This window comes from Squalius cephalus (assembly GCF_949319135.1).
Source record: "Squalius cephalus genome assembly, chromosome: 1".
Lineage (NCBI taxonomy): Eukaryota > Metazoa > Chordata > Actinopteri > Cypriniformes > Leuciscidae > Squalius > Squalius cephalus.
Genome location: NC_137122.1, coordinates 46,599,267 through 46,620,246, shown reverse-complemented (window position 1 = coordinate 46,620,246; position 20,980 = coordinate 46,599,267). Strand labels below are relative to the sequence as shown.

Sequence of the window (20,980 nt, the reverse complement as noted above, 5' to 3'; positions counted from 1 at the left end):
TGCTTTTGTGGTTTTTTTTTTCTGCTATAAGAATGTAGAGTCTGAGGGAAGGTAGACTAGCCTGGTGTTTTTTGAATATCATATTAGATTTGGGTTGGCTGACTTTAAAAGTCACTCAATCTAAATCTGACTCCTTGTAGAGATTTGCATTGCACTCTAACATTTATTTAAATATAAATATACCCCATTTAAAAAATGTTTGCAATTTATCCACCTATGTTACTAGCTCACTATTAACATACTGATATGCAACATTGAGACACAAATAGGCAAGTGTTTAACAATGTGGAGAAATGGGACTTTCAGTTGGTATGCACATTCTCTCTAACTGGTTCTTAGTTTGTGGTACACTCGTAAAAAGTTAATATCAGTATTCTCTCATGTATAATACAATGGTTATCAGATTAATTAAATTGCAGTTGTGATACAAAAATACATGACTGAAACATTGCTCAAAGTCATTTCAATGTTTTTGAAAGACACATTACAGAGGCAAGTAGTACTAAAAAGTTCATATAGACGGTGACTGCATAATATGACAACACCACAACACAAATTACACATTTCCCTCATCTCAGCTCCACTAAGTCTGATGGAAAAAAACATCTTAAAGCAGCTTTGGTTGGGTTTTAAACTTTTTCAGAAGCACTTACTCGTGGGCAGAGGTGGTTTAACTGGGAGGCCAGTCGTTGAGAGGCTGCTCACTGCAGAACTGTGTGTGGAGATAGAAGGTCCAACTATATCCTCCTGGGACCCAAGAATAGACTTTTGTCCACTGTAGTGGACATTATACTTTAGTGAATTTCTCTGACGTCATACATGTCACATGACACAACCTGGGTGTCCTGTAAAGAGCACATTCAGGACTTTTCAGAGATACCAAATGTTTGGAGGTTTCACCATGAAAACAACTACTCCTTGGTTTTTAAAAATGTCTGACATTAATTTAGTGATCAAATGTAGCATTCTTATGGAAATATGATAATATATTGTAATTATAATTTAAATTGGACTACTTTTCAAATTGTATTTCATAAAACAACATCTCAGGAAAATGTTAAGGGGTTTCAAATAAAAAAATATTTTCTGTTACAGAACAGGGCGTTGATTTCATACATGTCCACTGTAGAGGACACCAGGACTTAAATCATGTTTATCAGGCATTTTGTGAGACACAACAAGTGAATATGGAAATAAATTATACATCAATATTCCTATGAAATATTAGATATTATTACTCCAATTAATGCCAATTATTACTCCAATTATTACACTTCTTTTTTCATTAAATGTTGCTCCAAGAACACATTAATGTGCAAATTAGATACAGTGTATAGATACATTGCATTGAATGGGAATATTAATTTATGGCCATTTTACCCACATATTGCATAAAGTAAAATGGTGTATCAATTCATTCCGTTATTTCTTTCATAACATAGTTGAGAATAATCTTTATACAAATTTTGGTTGAAAAAATCCTGAAACCCCCAAATTTATTGGTGATTGAAAAAAAAAATCCCATTGTTTTTGCCTATACATATAATTTCATGTCATTTTATTTTTTTAAACAACTTAGTCCTGGCGTCCACTACAGAGGACATAGCATAACGTATGAATAACATATTATTTTTCAAAAATGTTTTTTTACCATTTGTTTATTGTGCTCTAAACGGTGTGATGACATGGGGAAAAAAAACTAAATTCACAAAACCTTTTTTTTCTGGGTCTCAGGAGGATATCCTAACCCTACTACCCATAACCCTTACAAAAATTATCCATGGTTTTATTATAGGAAAAGTTATTCACTTTTTTTTAGTGAATCAAAAACATGCAGCGTGACCAATGTAGTCCGATTCCCTAACGAATGACTCTTATGAAATGATTCATTTTAGCGAATCAGGGCGACCAAAAATGCCCGATTCCCAGGTCTACTACTCGCTTACTGAACTTTTAAAACACATTTTGAGTTTTCTTATAACCAGATATAATTGTATATGATTTTACATTTCTAGAATCGTTCAAATCCCTTACAACTCCCATTCCGCTCGAATCTCCTCCAGGAGTGCACCGCTAGATGGCGCTGCTTCCTTCTTGAATGAGGAGGAAGTGAAGAGAAATGAAACAACATTGATAAACAGGCCAGGCCGAGCGAGGGGAAATTTACGTGCGTTTAAGACCTTAAACTCAGTTATTCATTCATGTGAATGTTAAATGCTCAGCTAATTCGACTGATACATTAAAATCAGTGGTGCTTTTGACACAGGGTGTTATAGTTGAGATCGGTAGAGGGAAACGGGAGAATATGTAGGAGTCATTTCTCTCTTCCTGCCCTCCTCCACTTGCCTCCGAGCAAGGAGAAACAGAAACTGCAGAAGAAACGGACTGATCTGACAGCTGGTCAAACAGTTCGCGGCTGCTTCGCTCTCATCGACGATGGCGGATAGCGTTGGGGAGGAGAAGGCCAACGGTTCGGTGGGGACGGCGCAGGGCCACGGAGCGCAGCTCTCCGCGAGTTTGGGTAATTCTGTACCGGGGCATTCATCAACGTCCCCCCCGCCTCTGGCAGAGACCGGCCTGTCCGTGGTCGCTCCCGGGATCCCGCACACCATCAGTCCGGCCGTGGAGAGCGGACTCGGTCTGCTGACTCATGCGCTCAACTCCACGGTCCCCGGGGCCCTTCCTCCATCCCTGCCGCCCGGTATCGGATCAGGAGTCCCGGCCGGAGCGGGCCTCCTGTCCCAAATTCACGCCACCTCCTGGGATCCCACGTTAAGCACCGACTGGGACAACGAGAAGGCGTCTCAGCAGTGTATTCTCCGGATAAAAAGGTCATTTTGCACTATCCTATAGGATCTGTATTTGTTTTGGGAAGTGTAAGACAACTTTTCAAAGTTCGCCTGCGTGCAAACAGTTGAATTTACTTTCTAATCCAAACATATGGTGAGAGGAAGCATGTCAGAATGCTGAATGAGCCGATTTATATTTAACTGGTAATTGTTGTTTTTGTTTCAATATTAAATATTAATTAGACTACAAAAATGTAATGTTCATTACATTAATGCAAAGTTGTTTTAATCTTAGGTATGCAATTCTTGCTTGAGAATTAAGCATACAAAAGTTGAGTAATCTATGTTAACAATATACACTTTACTCACCTGTGAGCATTATTCATTTCTGATGAATGCACAGTGCTGTAATTGTGTAGTTGGGTATCAGACATCCACCAAATTATGGTGTTTCCTATCAGTAGAACCTTTTTTGAGTTATTGATTATTGGTCATATATATATATATATATATAGCCTATATGTTGCTCAAACCAATGACCAGTCAATCTCTACTAGCCTGGCATTCTCCAACCTTTTCCAGCCAAATGTTGTGTCTGCAGTTTAACCTGTCATAGGCGACTGTCTTTTATAAGGCACAACAGTGTTGCCACTCTCGGGAATTGCAGTGACTTTGGCCTTGATCAGACGTCCCCAGCGGACTAATAATGGAAATGTGGACACGAAAATGGAAACACTCAGTTACAATGAGTCAGTTGTGTTTATGTGTAGTTTGGCTCTGTATGACAGGCATTCAGTGATCTGGTGATTTTCTTGGCAGGGTGTGTACTGTGTGTGGCTTCTGCTTACTTCTTGAGCTTTGACAAAAATGGCGCACACTGCCACTGATATTTCTTAATGTGAATGATGCCTCTGTTTATAATGATTCTAAACATATATATTTTTTTCATTTAGAGACATTATGTCCATCTATAAAGAACCTCCTCCGGGTATGTTTGTGGTTCCTGATCCTCACGACATGACCAAGGTAAGCATCAGCAACTGATGTTGCTCAAATATCACCATAATTGTGAGGGAAAATGCACCTTTGGACCTCACAGGAATAAATTAGTTAAAATTATATTCAAATAAAGAAACATTTTTTTTAATTGTAATAACATTTATAAATATTACTGTATTTTGATCACATACAACAGAGACTTCTGTAAAAAACATTTAAAAAACTTTACAGACCCCAAACTTTTAAACTGTAGTGTACTAATATAAATGTGTATATACATTTGTTATGTACAAGCATGAATTAACAATGAACAATAGTAAATTTAGAAATGATCCTAAATGAATTAATGATGTAAAAAATATCATGGAAATTACTGTGGTTATTCTCCCATATAAAGCCGCCTCCTCCTCTTCCTCCTGTCTCCACAGATTCATGCCCTCATCACCGGCCCCTTCGACACACCATATGAGGGTGGCTTCTTCCTCTTCCTGTTCCGCTGTCCCCCTGACTATCCCATCCACCCTCCACGCGTCAAACTAATCACTACAGGGCACAACACCGTTCGTTTCAACCCCAACTTCTACCGCAACGGCAAAGTTTGCCTGAGCATCCTCGGGTAAGAGACATTTCTTGTTTAGGCTTTTGATTGATTCTCACAGATATTTTACTTAACCCTGAAAGTAAAAGTGGCCAAGGCCTGTTCACACCAAGGATGATAACTATAAAGTTTTGATAATCATTCTAATTCTTTGAGAATAAGAAAGTCCACACCATAACTATAACAATAATGACTCAGAGGATCGATATCATTGGAATCACTGGAGGTATTTTTTTTTCCAGCTGATAAACGATAAAAACATCAACAGCCAATCAAAAATCCACCGACAGATAGAGCTGAAGCATTTAAAGTGGTAGACCGCAGTTTGGTGTGGACGCTAATATAGGCTAGTTATCATTGGAATCAGTTTCAGTGGAATATCTTTCCAGCTGATAAAAACAATGTCTAGGCTATAGTTTAAATCGTTTTGTCTCGATACGATCTGATATTGATTCTCTTAACCAGTGATGCATATTTGCAGATATACAACAAAAATACACTTTAGTTTTTTAAATAGTTGTATAATGGGGAAAGAAATCAAGTCACTCATGAGCTCAATAATCTAATAACAGCTTTTGACATGACAACAGTCAAGAAACTCTTTCAGGCTTCTGTACTACAATGTGCAATGTCTAAACTCTAGTGAAAATCCTTATTAGGAATTAAAAATGAGGTACTCCATTTGTAGAAAAATACATTAATTTAGAAAAATAAAGCTGTTAGGGCTAACGATTATTTGGGTAATCGAGTAATCGGTCGATTATTTTGACGATTAATCGAGTAATTGTACATTTTTGGGGAATAACCACAAATAACCATTAAATGACTTAAAATACACAGGTGTAATAACAATGAGGCAATAACAATTGGTTCAAAAAAAGTGTCAAAAGCAAGTTATCATATGGTGTTATTGAAACAACACTGTTAAAATTCATAATATACATAATATAAACAATATATACAACATTACATATAACAAATGCCTGAAAAGGCCTGGTGATTGTTGGTGTCATCACATACAGCATGATCAAACCCATGTTTAATATTAGCCAAACAACATTTAATTCAAATGTCCACTTAATCTTTAATATTTGGCCACTTCTTTACGATAGAAATGCTACAGCCACTGTAATTTCTTGAACAAGAACATGTGGACATCAAAACATGCAAACTCAGAGCAAGGGTTTATAGTTTTATTGAAATCGTGATGAACATCAATTCGCATATTTAAAAAATATATTGATGTATTCTCCTCTGTTGGCGCAGGTTTATAAATTATTTAAGTTACAAGTCTGGTGAAATGGCGCATGTTGCGTTCCCAGATGAACGTTATAAGCAAACCCAAATAAACGCTAGGAGATGCTGGAAGAAACACGTAACCTGCACGAATGTAAACACGGGCAAATCGCAATCCACTACTCAAATGTAATCAAAGAATCGAGAATTTTTGCATCACGATCTGGCACACATGCAGATGGTACAGATGAGTATAGACAGACGTTGCAAAATAAAGGTGTCTCTTACAGATATATCGGTATTGATTCTTTTTTTGCACACACACATATATATACTGTTAGTCATTTATTCAATATAGATCCATATCAATGTATTGTTACCCTTAGTAGACTAGACGCTAATATAGTTAGCTTTATAGTTATCGTTCTTGGTATGAATGGGCTTTTACTCAGATCCTACCTGTTTCTTTCTACAGCACTTGGACTGGTCCAGCGTGGAGTCCCGCCCAGAGCATCTCCTCTGTTCTCATATCCATACAGTCCCTAATGACAGAGAACCCTTACCACAATGAGCCAGGCTTTGAGCAGGTACTACTGCTCCCACATTCTTGCTTTAGAAGGTCCCTGTGCTGTGTTTTATTTGGTTCACAGTGAATGCTATAGGTTATTCGTCTGTTTGCTAGGAAAGGCACCCTGGTGACAGCAAAAACTACAACGAGTGTATCCGTCACGAGACCATGCGAGTTGCTGTGTGCGATATGCTAGAGGGTAAAGTGCCGTGTCCCGAGGCCTTGTGGTGAGTGATGATCCCTCAGCCATTTCGCATAATCATGGTCCTTTTTAAAAGGCTTGTAGGCTGTACTGTACTTTTTATTAGTATTGTACTGTACCAGTTATTAAATGGTTTGTTTTCTTAGGAAATTATATAACTCATCAAAAAAAAAACATAAGTCTTAGTCAATAAGACAGTAGTCAGCCCTGAATCCATTTTAGAGTTTTTATCTAAAGCACATTTTTTAAACTCATTGTTTGTTTGTTTTTTATTGCTTTTTTATAACTTAGTCGCCATGAAAATAACCAAGGAAGCTTGCATGGCGTTAAAACACTGACCGATCAACTATTTATTAAACGCATCGTTTTTCTGTTCCTAGGAGCGTGATGGAGAAGTCCTTCCTGGAGTACTATGATTTCTATGAGGGGGTCTGCAAAGAACGTCTGCACCTCCAAGGGCAGAACATGCAGGTGATGACTGTTTGCAAATGTGCTTTGCTACATTTTCACATTGCGCCTTGGGATATGTCATTTCGATTGTCATCATAACATTAGAAATGCAACCTTATGCATGTGTTGTGATATTATACATGTTCCTATTAGCTGTGGTGAGTCATTCATGTCAGCATTTACAGAAGACCAACAAGAACAAAGAATCTGACGTACTGCCACGACTCCTAGTTAAGTTGAGTTTAGCTGAATCACTGAGAGCAGCTTCCATTCGCCTGCAGCCATTTCTGTGGGATTTCCAGAGTTGTTATTGTCCTCAAGTGAATTGTCCTGCTATGAATCAGTATTCAGGCATTTTGTAGTCATGGTAGTCACGAATGTTGTGGAACTGTTGTACAGACCGTGGTTAAATTGTATTGTCTTTTGTTTGATTTGTGCTTATGGTTTTGTGCTGTTTTTATATATATATATATATATATATATATATATATATATATATATATATATATATATATATATATATATATATATATATATATATATATATATATATACAGTGAGGAAAATAAGTATTTGAACACCCTGCTATTGAAATACCCTGTCTGAAATTGTCATCGTAGGTGCATGTCCACTGTGAGAGGCATAATCTAAAAAAAAAAAAAAATCCAGAAATCACAATGTATGATTTTTTAACTAGACAGGTGTTCAATAGACAGGTGTTCAAATACTTATTTGCAGCTGTATCATACAAATAAATATTTGAACACCTGTCTATCAGCTAGAATTCTGACCCTCAAGGACCTGTTAGTCTGCCTTTAAAATGTCCACCTCCACTCCATTTATTATCCTAAATTAGATGCACCTGTTTGAGGTCGTTAGCTGCATAAAGACACCTGTCCACCCCATACAATCAGTAAGAATCCAACTACTAACATGGCCAAGACCAAAGAGCTGTCCAAAGACACTAGAGACAAAATTGTACACCTCCACAAGGCTGGAAAGGGCTACGGGGAAATTGCCAAGCAGCTTGGTGAAAAAAGGTCCACTGTTGGAGCAATCATTAGAAAATGGAAGAAGCTAAACATGACTGTCAATCTCCCTCGGACTGGGGCTCCATGCAAGATCTCACCTCGTGGGGTCTCAATGATCCTAAGAAAGGTGAGAAATCAGCCCAGAACTACTCGGGAAGAGCACGGCCCGTCTTAAGTTTGCCAATGACCATTTGGATGATCCAGAGGAGTCATGGGAGAAAGTCATGTGGTCAGATGAGACCAAAATAGAACTTTTTGGTCATAATTCCACTAAACGTGTTTGGAGGAAGAAGAATGATGAGTACCATCCCAAGAACACCATCCCTACTGTGAAGCATGGGGGTGGTAGCATCATGCTTTGGGGGTGTTTTTCTGCACATGGGACAGGGCGACTGCACTGTATTAAGGAGAGGATGACCGGGGCCATGTATTGCGAGATTTTGGGGAACAACCTCCTTCCCTCAGTTAGAGCATTGAAGATGGGTCGAGGCTGGGTCTTCCAACATGACAATGACCCGAAGCACACAGCCAGGATAACCAAGGACTGGCTCTGTAAGAAGCATATCAAGGTTCTGGCGTGGCCTAGCCAGTCTCCAGACCTAAACCCAATAGAGAATCTTTGGAGGGAGCTCAAACTCTGTGTTTCTCAGCGACAGCCCAGAAACCTGACTGATCTAGAGAAGATCTGTGTGGAGGAGTGGGCCAAAATCCCTCCTGCAGTGTGTGCAAACCTGGTGAAAAACTACAGGAAACGTTTGACCTCTGTAATTGCAAACAAAGGCTACTGTACCAAATATTAACATTGATTTTCTCAGGTGTTCAAATACTTATTTTCCTCACTGTATATATATATATATATATATATATATATATATAAACCTTTTTTGCTGCTTTACAATTTTATAGTTGGTACCTGAGTGTAGTTTAATATCCTAAACGTTTTGTTCCTTCCCTTTTGTGCCCCGTCAAATGTATGTATTTCTTGTAGGATCCTTTTGGGGAGAAGAGAGGTCGTTTTGACTACCAGGGTCTGTTGACCCATCTCAGAGTCATCCAGAGGCGATTGCGGGAAAAGTGCCCGCCAGAGGACAACGACGGCGACTCTGACTCGGACACCAGCTCGTCCGGCACCGACCCGGACAGTCAGGGCAGCTCACAGCCTTAGAGTGCCCTCTAGGGGTGCGAAGCGAGCAAAGGTTAGATCGTTTCCCTTTACCTGCAGCTCCGGACTCCTCAAGCGAGCACAGATGCAAGAAGAGCCGGAAAAAAACCTGGAGAATCTGCTCACGGAGAACAGAGATTCTGTTTCTTCTGATTGGTTAATATTTTTGCTCTTGCTCCTTGTGTGCTGGCCAATGACTGCCTTTTGTTTTGCTGTTTATTTTTTTTCCCTCATGGAGAAGAGGTTCAGGCAGGGCAGGAGGGGGAATGAGGGCCTTGCATATAGATGTATGTGTGCGTGTGTACATTTGTAAGTGACAGAGATGTATACGGCAGGTCAACACAGCCTCTACCTTTCGAGTCCATGTTTCTCTGTCTCTTGCTGCATCCATTGTAGAGCTAAACAGAAAAAAAAGAAGTCATATGAAGTCAAATAATTCATTATGATAATAAAATCACTCTTAAAACAAACCAGTTTACTTGCAAATGCACACATTTCTTTTTCTTTACCCACTGTTTCCTTATAGTCTAATCAAAATGTTTGTTTTTCACTAATGAAATCATTAAAAAAAATGAGTATGGTCATAAATTGAGATACATAATGAATTGAACGCCACACTTTAAGAGCAAGAAACACGGATGCAACTTTAAAGAAATGTACATATGATTATATAGAGAACTTTTATTTTAATGTTCAATGTTCTTAAAATGCTATTGAACTGGTTGAAGTAACAGCAGCCTGCCAAGCACTCGTGGGAAAGGTTGCCTTTTGAGTGTCGGTTTCGTTTGTTGAACTTAAGTCTGTCTCTAATTGTGAAGCTGTTGACTGTCAAAAGAGACATCTGTTCTTTAATTGTTCTGGGAATAATCCTGAATTTTCAACAAGACGGAAACATACTTTTACATGCTTTTCGTTGTAATTTCACAGCAGTTCCACACCAGCCTCTGCTCGAAGTGTCCCTCGATACTGCTACAAATGTCCTTCTCTTTACCGGGGATACTGTGGTCACTTGTGTCATCATATGCAACGGGATGAAGCTGCCTAGTACAGATTTGGAGAAGAGGAATGGGATCATATTCAACCATTTCTTGACACCATGGTTCTATCTATGCTCCGATTAGTTTTCATGAGAGTGCACCGAAATATTTTGCAACAATCTATTGAAATCCATCCCTTTAAATAGCAGGCATATAGTTTCCCACAGCATGCTAAACGCAACCAAAATGGCAGCCTTTACTTTTCTGTATACATGTACATTTATAACGCGTTCTATCCATGGAAAAGCAGATTACATTTAAGACCTATACTGAGTGATTAACCACAAAAAAAAAAAAAAAAAAAAAAAGTTTTACTTTTTCAGTTGGGCCAAGTACAGTTCTGAGGTTTTTGCATGTGCTATCATTTTGATTTCTCTTGAGTGCGAGAGAATATATTCTGGTCTAGGACATCATATGTTGATAAAACAGCACTGTTAGGTTGCTTGACTCTTAAGTCTATGTGTCTCTTCTAGAACGCCCTGCAACAGGAAACAGTTCCTTAACTGTGAGTTTGACTTTGTGATGTACTAATGCTTTTCCCTTGTTAGCGAAATGAGAATGAATTATGTAAATAATTAATGTATCAATCAATTGCAACTATAAGGAAAAATATATATAAAATTGATTCTGATTACATGCCTCTCTTTGATTGCTTTGTTTGACATACTATTTTATCATTCAAAATGGCAGAAGGAGTGTATATTATATTTCACGAATAATATGTCACTCATAATTCTCTTCATTTTACATGTTGAGTTTTTTTTTTTCTTTCTTTAATTATAAAAGTTATCAAATAAATGCATATGGTCAAACTGATTCTTTTGACTGTGTGGGATTTTCATAGTAATTTAAAAAAGAAAAAGAAAAGACCACTCTGTAATTACATTAAATAAAAATATATTCTCTACCGTTCAAAAGTTTGGTGGTTTCCACAAAAATATGAAGCAGCACAACTGTTCTCAACACTGAGAATAATCAGAAATGTTTCCTGAGCAGCAAATCATTTTAGTATGATTTCTGAAGGATCATGTGACACTGAAGACTGGAGTAATGATGCTGAAAATTCAGCTTTGCCATTATAGGAATAAATTACATTTGACAATATATTAAAACAGTTAACTGTAATAATATTTACGGTATTATATTATTGTTTTACTGTATTTCTGGTTAAATAAATACAGCCTTGGTGAGCATAAGAGGCTTCTTTTAAAAATCTTACTGACCCCAAATTTGTTGAAAGGTAGTGTATAAAAGCTATGGTTAATATGCACTGAATTATCAAACTCACAGCATTTTATGTTTCAAATTTTCATCAGGTTTTGGTGTTTTTAGGTCACAAATATGACACGTTGAAATATCCCTTGCTATCAACTTTCAATCAGCTTTATGCAAAGTTTTTTGGAAACATTTTTGGACTGTGACTGATTTGGACAATTAGGATTTTAATTTAAATGTCTTGAGTTGATCTGTTTAGTGCACATCAGATCAACACACACACAAATTAGCTACATTATAGTTTCAGGGCACAAGAATATTCCTAATGTTGTTTTAAAATCTCAGCAATCTTAAGATATAAAAAAAATAATTGATCCCATAAATGAGCACTTTTAATGTAAGTACAATCGCTCTTGTCTCATGTCCACTGCTACAGTATTGTTGAGCGGTCATTAGGGGGCAGTAGTGCGTAGTTTTTGTCACCACAGAGCACAATCCAACTGGCTCGTATTGAAAAACCTGTTGATCATCACGTGTGAAAGATTGGGGATTACTGCCAAAGTTCTGAATTCTTGATAATGTTTGGCTAAATTGTTAGATGTGCTTTTATAGAGGCAACTTTATATGAATCCTGAAGTTATATCAAAAAGTTGTTCTTACAATCTCTGTTTGTAAACCTATTGTGAATATATGTGCAATGTAATATAATGCATTAAAAAATTATTTTTTTTTTTTTAATAATTGAGAAAGCCTGTCTCTGTTGTGGTTTGAAGTGTCAGCATGCTGTTTTTATATCCTCTTCCCATTATACATCAGAAGACACAAACTCTTGACTATAAGAGCTGCCGATTTGACAAGCTGTTTGACTAAGATAAAACTTGTCTTGGTCACTGTAAAAATTATTGTTGGTTTAACTTAAAAAGTAAGTTGCCTGGTTGCTTAAAATTTTAAGTTCATTGAAAAAAAATATGAAGTTAATAAAATGAAGAAGATTTGTTTAATCAACAGAAACTCAATGTTATCTGAACCACATAGTTGATTTGACTAAATAAATGTTTTGACAAATCATGAAAATTATTTTTTACAGTGTGGAAATGTTCAGCTCTTAAATATCTTCAACATCTCCTGAGTAGCTAATCACTTTAAAAAAAAAAAATCCTTTAATAATTTGCTGTGCCCTCCAAATCTATTCTAGTGAACTGTGAAAGTGAAGCAGTTGTTCTCAAGCATGAATACTGTAAGTTGTAATTCATATAACTGAACACACGAACACTTTTTGTGTAGTAATTGTGATTAGGCTACTACTCGGGTATCTCTAGCTAAAAAGTTGAGCTTATCAGTTCTCAAAAGATCTTTGGTCAACAGAAACAAGATTCGGTAGTCAGACAACGTGGACCTTCAGCCCTTAATCCAATTCCTTCGGTTTTAAATTCGTTTCCCTTCAAAAGGAGAGCCATATGCTTTCGTAATGACGTCACTCATATTAATTCCAGGCAATATGAAATCTTTCACCTATACATCATAAGTGTAGCCTAATGTATTGTAGGTGTCTTTGGTTTTGCCACATTACTGCCGCCTCATGAATAGTGACTAACTTTTTAACGATTTATTTCTTCCCACGACAACATCACAACCATGACAACATTGGAACTCCAGGGGGAGGGGCAATGAGAGTTAACGTTTCATGACGTCACTATTTACGTAGTTTTAAGCGATCAGAAATGCTAAGCAAACTACCCAATAGGCTACAACAACAAACGCATACAATGTACCAATACGAAAGTTAAACATGATAACAAAAGTCCCCGCGATGGGCGGAAAACCACGATTTTATGGCACACATAGGCTAACTAACAAACAGTTCCGTTATTTAAAGGAAGTTCTCAGAGGAAGTAGTGAGGTTAGATATTTGGGGTGTCTTTATGGGTTTTATGCTTCGTACATGTAAAGAATTATGGCAATTAATTGTTTGTGCGATAACAAGGCGTTATCTGATCCACAACGTTTGTATTTGTATAACAGCTTGAGTTTTACACTTAATTCGTTCATTTATGAAAACGCTTTTTTTCCTAAGATCAAGTAGCTATTCACTTTAGAAAACTTATCTGACTGCATCAAATTCTATTTGACTTAAGTCTTTCGTTATAGCAAACTGTTTATTGAATTCATAAAATTAGTATAAAGAGGTAAACGTCTTGATTGTTGTAACATTGACTTTGCACCTCCAAAACAGCTCGTTAAATACGCAGAACACAAATAAACCATTTGATTGGTCTTGTTTACGGTCTGGGTTAAGATAGGCTAATCCAACGTTACTTCACAATGAAACCTATAGCCTATTATTAAATATGCCATACTCATCCTTTTTTAGTCTTTGTTATTTGTTGTCTTTAAACATGTGCTTCGAGCAGCCCAAATAACAAACTTAGCAATGGTGAAAAGATCCCGAATCTAATGTGTAGCTATGCTAGAAAATTATACGAGAATTAAGCACACAACAGTAACACAATAATTCGTTTTATTTCGTTGGTTGGGTTATTTTTCTGTTTTCTTGCGTTGAAAATCGCTATGTAGATTTTCTTTAAATCGCTATGTCTTTGTCAGTTATCATTTGTACACATAACCATATAAATAAATTCAATACATCCTACACGAACTTTGAGCATCAGTTATGTGTAACTCTTGTGCAACACAACTGTCGTATCCAAGTGACATATTATGAATGAAATGTCTGGTAAACAACACCGTTTTAACTTCGCAAGTGACATCAGTCTGGCAAAAATTTCAAGTTAACGAAATTCACTCTGATTCGTAATCGAAGACGTATTCAGTATTTACCAGTCATTTGGGTTTTGCTCCCATGATGTTGCTAAAGAAAATGTCACTGCTGTTCGCAGGAAATCTGATTACATGAATTGTCTCATCATAAATTAATTCAGTTAATGGAGCTTCGTGTGGTCATGTAAAAAACTGCAATAAATAAATGATAATGTGCACTTTAAATGAACACTTATAACACCTATAGTGCTCAATTCTCTGAGTCTCAGTTTTCTGGAATTGCATTATCTCAAAATGCCCACTTGGTGGAAGCAGCATACCTAGTGGGCATAACATATAGCCTACTTCAAACAGCAAAATCATATAGCTATCGGTCTATTCACGGTTTTGAGCATTAAACATACTTTTTTTTCTTTTTTTCTTTTTTGGACAAATTTACACGGAGAGCTGTCGATACAACAGTTGATATATTAGATCTCTGATATGAGAGCCAACCAACGCTGAAAGCTTTTTTTTCCGACGCTCGCGCTCTCGCTATGTAGGCTAAACCAGCCTCATTTGACATTAATTATTAAAGGGGCAAAATTGCGTTCATATGCTCAGTACTGTATAATTTCTTCAGATTTGTTGACAAAAACATACTTTGATAAACGTCAACCGAATGATAGGCTAAGTTATGCGGACGAGGGAAATAGACCAACTGGTGTTGAGTGTGATTGTTCACGTTGCACGCGCACAGGGGTGTGTTATGCACGTCACCAGTATAGAGGCCAAGCACTGTTCTGATTGGACACACCCTCCCCCCTCTCCATTTTGTGGGAAATCGCTATATGCTTCAAGTTGCTGATCATTAAAACTGTTTCTTTGTCGTTACAAAACGGATATCGAATATTCAATGTATTATCTTCGAGAAGTTAAACACAATAGAGGAACTGATGATATGAATCAGTCAGGTACTTCAACAACAGCGCGTGCATTGAACCTGATGATCATTCCCTTTCTTTCTTTCTTTCTTTCTTTCTTTCTTTCTTTCTTTCTTTCTTTCTTTCTTTCTTTCTTTCTTTCTTTCTTTCTTTCTTTCTTTCTTTTTGTAAGTCAAATTCACTCAGTTTTTAAACCTGTTAACAAAACTTTATTTTTCAAAAAAAGCTTGCATGATTAAATCTTGCAGTGGTATCTTTAATTGTGCTAATTATTTATTTTAAATGTGCTTGTATTGTGCGTGTTAATTAGCCTACATATTTAAATAGTTAAATTTGCTTGTATGATGTGCTATAAAACTACTTTGTTTTAGTTGGAAATGACTCTTCCTATAGGCTTCAAATATATGTTGTTATACTCTTAACTTGGACACTATGTATTTGTAAGAAAAAGATATGTCTTATTTGATCAAACTTTAGTGACTTATTTAATTGTGAGATTAGATTATACTTAAGTTTATATTAGATTAAAATAAACTATAGAAGCTTACTTTTTTGTGAGGGGTTGGATTATATTAATACTTCCATTTTTTAACATTGAAATTGCATGTAAAATGAAACTGCTTGTAATATAATGCAAATAAATAGTATTTATTTATTTGCACTCAGCTTTCTCAATCAAACATATTTTTATAAACCCACAAGTCTCTTTGTGGGTTGGATATACATTTGCTTACTGTTTAAGAGACATCTCTTTTTAAAAAATATATATTTAAATGGGCTAAAACTGGGAACATTTTTAGATATTTATTTATATATATTTTAGAAATAAAAGTGAAGACCGTTTGAAACAATTAATTCTAAATTCACAGTGTATAGATATGCTGCAAAACTGTTTTAGGAGTTGGAAACAACACCTAAACATAGGCTACTGGGTATTTCTTCATTGTGGCTTACTGCTTAGATTAATAAGGCTGGATTTACAGGGTTTTACAAATCCAGATTATGTTGTGTTATTGCTAAGACAGCAGAGAGGGTCTCACATCATTTGAGTGGCATCATGGGAAATGACAGAGAACTGCCAATCATTCTCAACTTCCTCCAAGAGGGCAGAAATTACATCCCACTTATCAAGTGTTTAAATAATCCAATCTACTTTCTAACAAGTTGTTAAAACATAAAACTTTATTTGTATTATTCCAAGAGAGAGAAAACCTAATTTCAAACTTTGAATCAGCTTTGATGCTGCTGTTATTTTTGTGCAGTCATGACTGTTTGAACTAAGACTGAAATCTTCATGTTTTGATTACTTTTTGTAATATTTTTATTCATATTTGTACAGCATGAATTTTGACTACAATTTCAGATATTTAATTTGAAGTATAGGTTGAAACTAGGCTATTAATTAAATATTCCACTTCAAAAAATATTGATAATCCACTTGTGTTTTTTCCCCCCAAAATTTAATTAGGCTATTCATTTACAATTTACAAAAGTCAGATCAATTTAAAATGATTTATGTTAAGCAACTAGCTATATCTTCTTCAATCAATGTATTATTACATTTAATCTATTTAATAATTGATAAAAAGTCTGAAAAGTTAATAATGATCTACTATGGTTTTCTTCCATGAGGAAAACTGCATAGTTGCAAGCATGGATAACAAAAGAAGCAAGCAAACAGTTATGGAAAAATTCAGGGAAACCATGAAGTAATGAAGTCTCAAACTTCTTACACGGTTAGACCTTCTTCTGCAAGCGCTTCAGTTGATCATGTGAGTTGAACAAATGTGACAAATCTGCCCTTCCTGTGATAGAAAAGATAGACTTTAGGTTGTATAAAAACTTTGAGACTAATTTTATTCTATAATAATTCTACAATAAAATGAAAGTAAGTTACATGCAATAATGTTGTATTTCTGTCCCTAAACTGCATTTTTAGTGACACAAGGTCTTCCATTGGTTATAGGATAGGCTACTTTTTTTTCATAGTTTCTTTCCGTAAAAAGGCTGATTACATTTCCACTGATAACGTTGTATAACAATAATGAACTGTCTATGTTTTTCAGCTACAGTCTTCCTTTTCCATGTTCACGACTGACCTTGCCTCTGGTCTCTTTGCAAATGTTGCTTTCCAAATATTAACTGTTTGAAAATGTCCTAACTTGCCTTATAGGCATGTAAGCCAATCAGACAACCATATGTATCTAGACCAATACTAAATTCTTTTTTTTTCTCGCATTGAACTTTATTTATTGGTATATGTATTATTTTGTGTCTTTCTGAAATTAAGTTACACTGCTCATTACTTTCTCCTAAAAGTAACATAAAGTTACTGAAATCAGTTGAATAACATGTAAATAGTAAATAAACATATTCACACTATTTTTAGTCATACTTCATGCTTCTTTTCAGAACTTCCTTCCCACCATGCTTTGTTGTTCCTCAGAGCAAGAACCAGAGCCTTTTTATGAACACCCTGATGCAAGTGAAAACAAAGCACTTGATCATACCTTAAAACAGCTGTTATAAATAAAACAATTATTTTGTCAAATAAACAGCATTTTGTAAAGAATATCAAGGGACAGTTTTCATTGATGCACCATCAAACTCTAAAGTCCTTGTTGTCCTGGATGAGCTCCAAGCCTGTGGTCCCCCTCACCCAGAAAAGAGATGCCCTACCCCCACACCAGCTATCCCTCATCCCCCTCACAGTGTGTGGTCAGGACACCATCTCAAATCTCAGAGTCCCTCTTAAACACCAATTCCTTCACAGGACCACAAACTGCACCACTTGCAACAGTTTCTCTTTACAGAGTGTAACACACAGGACTATAAAAATAAATGAATATGCAATGCAAGATATGACAACTGCAGTATTGCTTAGCTATTGTTGCAATTAAAAGAATATGGCCAACACATAGATTTATTTGACCTAGTAACTTTAAAGCTAACTCTGTACAACCACAAAAACTGAGTTTAGACAGAGGCCATCAAAAGAGTGACCCTTTTATTTATTAATAGTTCTACCTTGCATGTCAGATGGTGTTACAACAGAGACATCAGCATGAGGTGCAGCTGAATGCTAAGTCTGTTAAAATTCACATACATTTGCTGATAGACTGAAGTAAGGCCCCAGGCACGGCAAAGCGTGTGCGTTTATGAATTGTGGTGGATGACCGTATAAAAAAAATAGAGAGCGTAATAATCTGGAACAATTTTGCACGATGCAGTCTTTATTTACATTGATTGCAGGAAAGCTTGCGCGAGATTAATGTGTGCGCATTAGGGGATAGGCTACTTAATATTTATCTAGACAATAAAAACGCTGATATATCACTAGTCACTTCAGACGTGTTAAACAGTTCAGACATGCATACAAATACGCCTTTTGTCAACTCATCGTAATCATCCTTGAAACCTTGCGCCCAAGTTATGCTTCGTTGCGGAATGGCCACGCCATGAGTGATTTAAACATGCGCGTTGCTCGAGGGACAGAAGAAATGGGTTTTATGCAGAATCTGCTCCTTATTTCAGTGTTGGTCAAAATACTCTTCACTATGCACCAGTTATGGACTATTGAGAGACTGCCTGCGAGACGTGAATCATTCCTCATCCTTGTTGTAATGGACGGGAAGCCATTTTCTCACAGTGAGCCGGTACTGCCGCCACGTGTACAATTTCAGAGACACGTAACAAAGTAACCGCTTGAAATTCCCATCTGATTTGCGTTTAAAACTCATTTGAAAGGGGTTTTGAGGTCGAATTTCTCTGACCTGACTATATAGCTGAAAAAAAGCCTCGCAATGAGACATCATATACACGGGGTGTACAGACAATAGGCAAAGCAACAGTTGCTCACTTCCTGTTGGTAGGCGGTATCCTCGACTCTAGGCCCTGCTGTCTCAACAACACCCCCATTTTGAATCAGTTGTTGGACCTTCTAATGTCTCGGTTTGGCGCAACATGGAGGTGAGCACGAGAACTTTCGAGATCTCAGTGGAAATGTGTCTCTCTCTAGTTTTGGAGCTGACCTGTTAAAGTAAAACTGGATTCTGCTACCCACTCGGCCAAGTTCCCAAGAGGCGAATTAAAAAGGATACAGTGTTTCAATAAAACCATGCATTGAATATGTTTGTTACTGCTTCGTATTTACTCCACCTCAAAAATGTTTGCCATAAACTTTGGTTGTAAAACTACTCTAATTAAATATTTTACTTCACCGCCCTGGTCGTGACCCACAGCTAACAATGTCATGTACATAAAGGCTATTGGTTTTACTATTAGAAACGTGTTACGTGATCAACTTCAGTCACGAGACTGCAGATAGCAAGCGAGTATGAAAAGGGTAACTATACCAAAGCTAGCCGAGCAACATCACATATGGGTTTTATTTGGACATAAACTCGCACAAAATGTAAAGTTACACTACATGGCCTTTTGTCCTGCAAATTGTGTCTTAGTGGAATCCGAAAAATTCTGATGAATGTAGAAACAAAAAGGTTATACGAAAAGCAGTTCTCGTGACATAAAGCTCATAAGTAAATCTGGAGCATGTGTGGGCTAGTACGAATGTGTGTATGTCTGTAAGAAATGCATGCAGAAAGGATATACGGTGCAATGTACAGAGAATGTTCCTGTCTTTCCAAGCACAACCAGCTTGAGAGAGAGGGGGAGCGCGCGCGCGAGAGAGAGAGCGGAGGACCGGCCCCTTCTCTAGCTACTCTGAGACCACGTGGTTTCTTCTTTGCAAACAAAAAAAAAATTAGTAAATTCGACTCGGTTTTAGAGGCGGTGCCATCGCCAAGCGGTAGGATCTGTGTGACAGTGCAGGGTACAGCTTTAGGTTGAGGGGCAGCGAGAGGAAAGAATTTCTCCCGATCCCGCTATATACATAGGCTACTCGCACCACTATTCCATCGTAACAAACATCAGCTTAATTCAAACTGTTATCATTTCTACAGCGTGCTGGGAATTCGAAGGTTGCTACAGTGAAGAATATTTACCACTCGCCTGCAGGACTTAATCAGACTACAACGTTACTGTTAGTCGAACTTTCCCCTTTTTATTTTGGATTGTCTTGCTGTTTGATTTTTTTTTCTCTACACGTTTTTAATTCCAACCGGTTGACATTTGCACGATTTTATATATCTGCGGGTGCCTTGGTCCTTTTTCAAAAATAAGAACGTTTTGACGGAAAGTTTTTATTTTCATTTCTATTTTTTGGGGGGAGCGTTACAGTTTTTCCACGATGAACAAGCTATATATTGGAAATCTCAATGAAAACGTCACCGCAGAAGACTTGGTTAAAACCTTTGAAGATTACAAGATTCCATACTCTGGACAGTTTCTCATGAAAACTGGCTATGCGTTTGTTGATTGCCCGGACGACCAATGGGCAATGAAAGCGATTGAAACATTTTCTGGTGAGTTGATTTAATTTAATGGGCCTTTCTTTAATGACTTACTCTTGTTAACCTCCCATGCGCGTTTGGGTTGTTTATAATTCAAATTCTACTGTTTTAGGCTACTAAAGATTTCGAGAATATTGTGAAAGTGAATTGATGATTCTACTTGTTTTGCCATTCAAGTCAGGGCAATGTAAGGCTCTATAGTGCAAAGGTACCTGAGATAGTGAACTTTTTAAGTGCAGAGTGTTTGCAGACACTGAAAGCATTCATGCACACATCAACCACGACTTACTTACTTACTTACTTACTTGCTCTGCTCTGACAGGTTTAAAACGTGCTTTATATTCTACTCTGATAAATAACTGTAGCCTACATTTAGCGTCGTTGTGGTTGTAAGCTGTAGGACGTAGTTCTCCTAAACTCAGTCTTTAGGTTTAGTCCAGCCTACCCGGCACAGCTATAGAATCAGGTCTCACCCCTCCCCCTTTTGGCTAATAGGCCAGTGGAGCTAAAATGAAACATGTTTCCTGAAGCTACTATTGAGTTAACAGGCACGATACTGAGGGATACTTTCGTGTCTTTAA

General features: G+C 37.0%; 2 protein-coding genes across 4 annotated transcripts in view; both read left to right on the top strand.

Moving 5' to 3' along the window:
- Positions 1 to 152: 152 nt before the first annotated feature.
- On the top strand, positions 153 to 10,112 carry ube2z (ubiquitin-conjugating enzyme E2Z). Its single transcript, XM_079867969.1, has 7 exons — positions 153 to 2,831; positions 3,743 to 3,815; positions 4,217 to 4,404; positions 6,098 to 6,209; positions 6,305 to 6,417; positions 6,773 to 6,863; positions 8,862 to 10,112. The coding sequence occupies exons 1-7, from the start codon at positions 2,437 to 2,439 to the stop codon at positions 9,036 to 9,038; spliced, it is 1,149 nt and encodes a 382-aa protein (XP_079724095.1). The 5' UTR covers positions 153 to 2,436; the 3' UTR covers positions 9,039 to 10,112.
- A 9,654-nt stretch (positions 10,113 to 19,766) lies between these two features.
- The window catches only part of igf2bp1 (insulin-like growth factor 2 mRNA binding protein 1), a 35,816-nt gene continuing 34,602 nt past the window's right edge, over positions 19,767 to 20,980 (top strand). For all 3 annotated transcript variants that reach the window (XM_079879534.1, XM_079879533.1, XM_079879535.1), the window contains exon 1: positions 19,767 to 20,411. In XM_079879534.1, the coding sequence (XP_079735660.1) occupies positions 20,237 to 20,411 (175 nt within the window). In that variant the 5' untranslated portion in view covers positions 19,767 to 20,236. The remainder of the gene's footprint in view (positions 20,412 to 20,980) is intronic.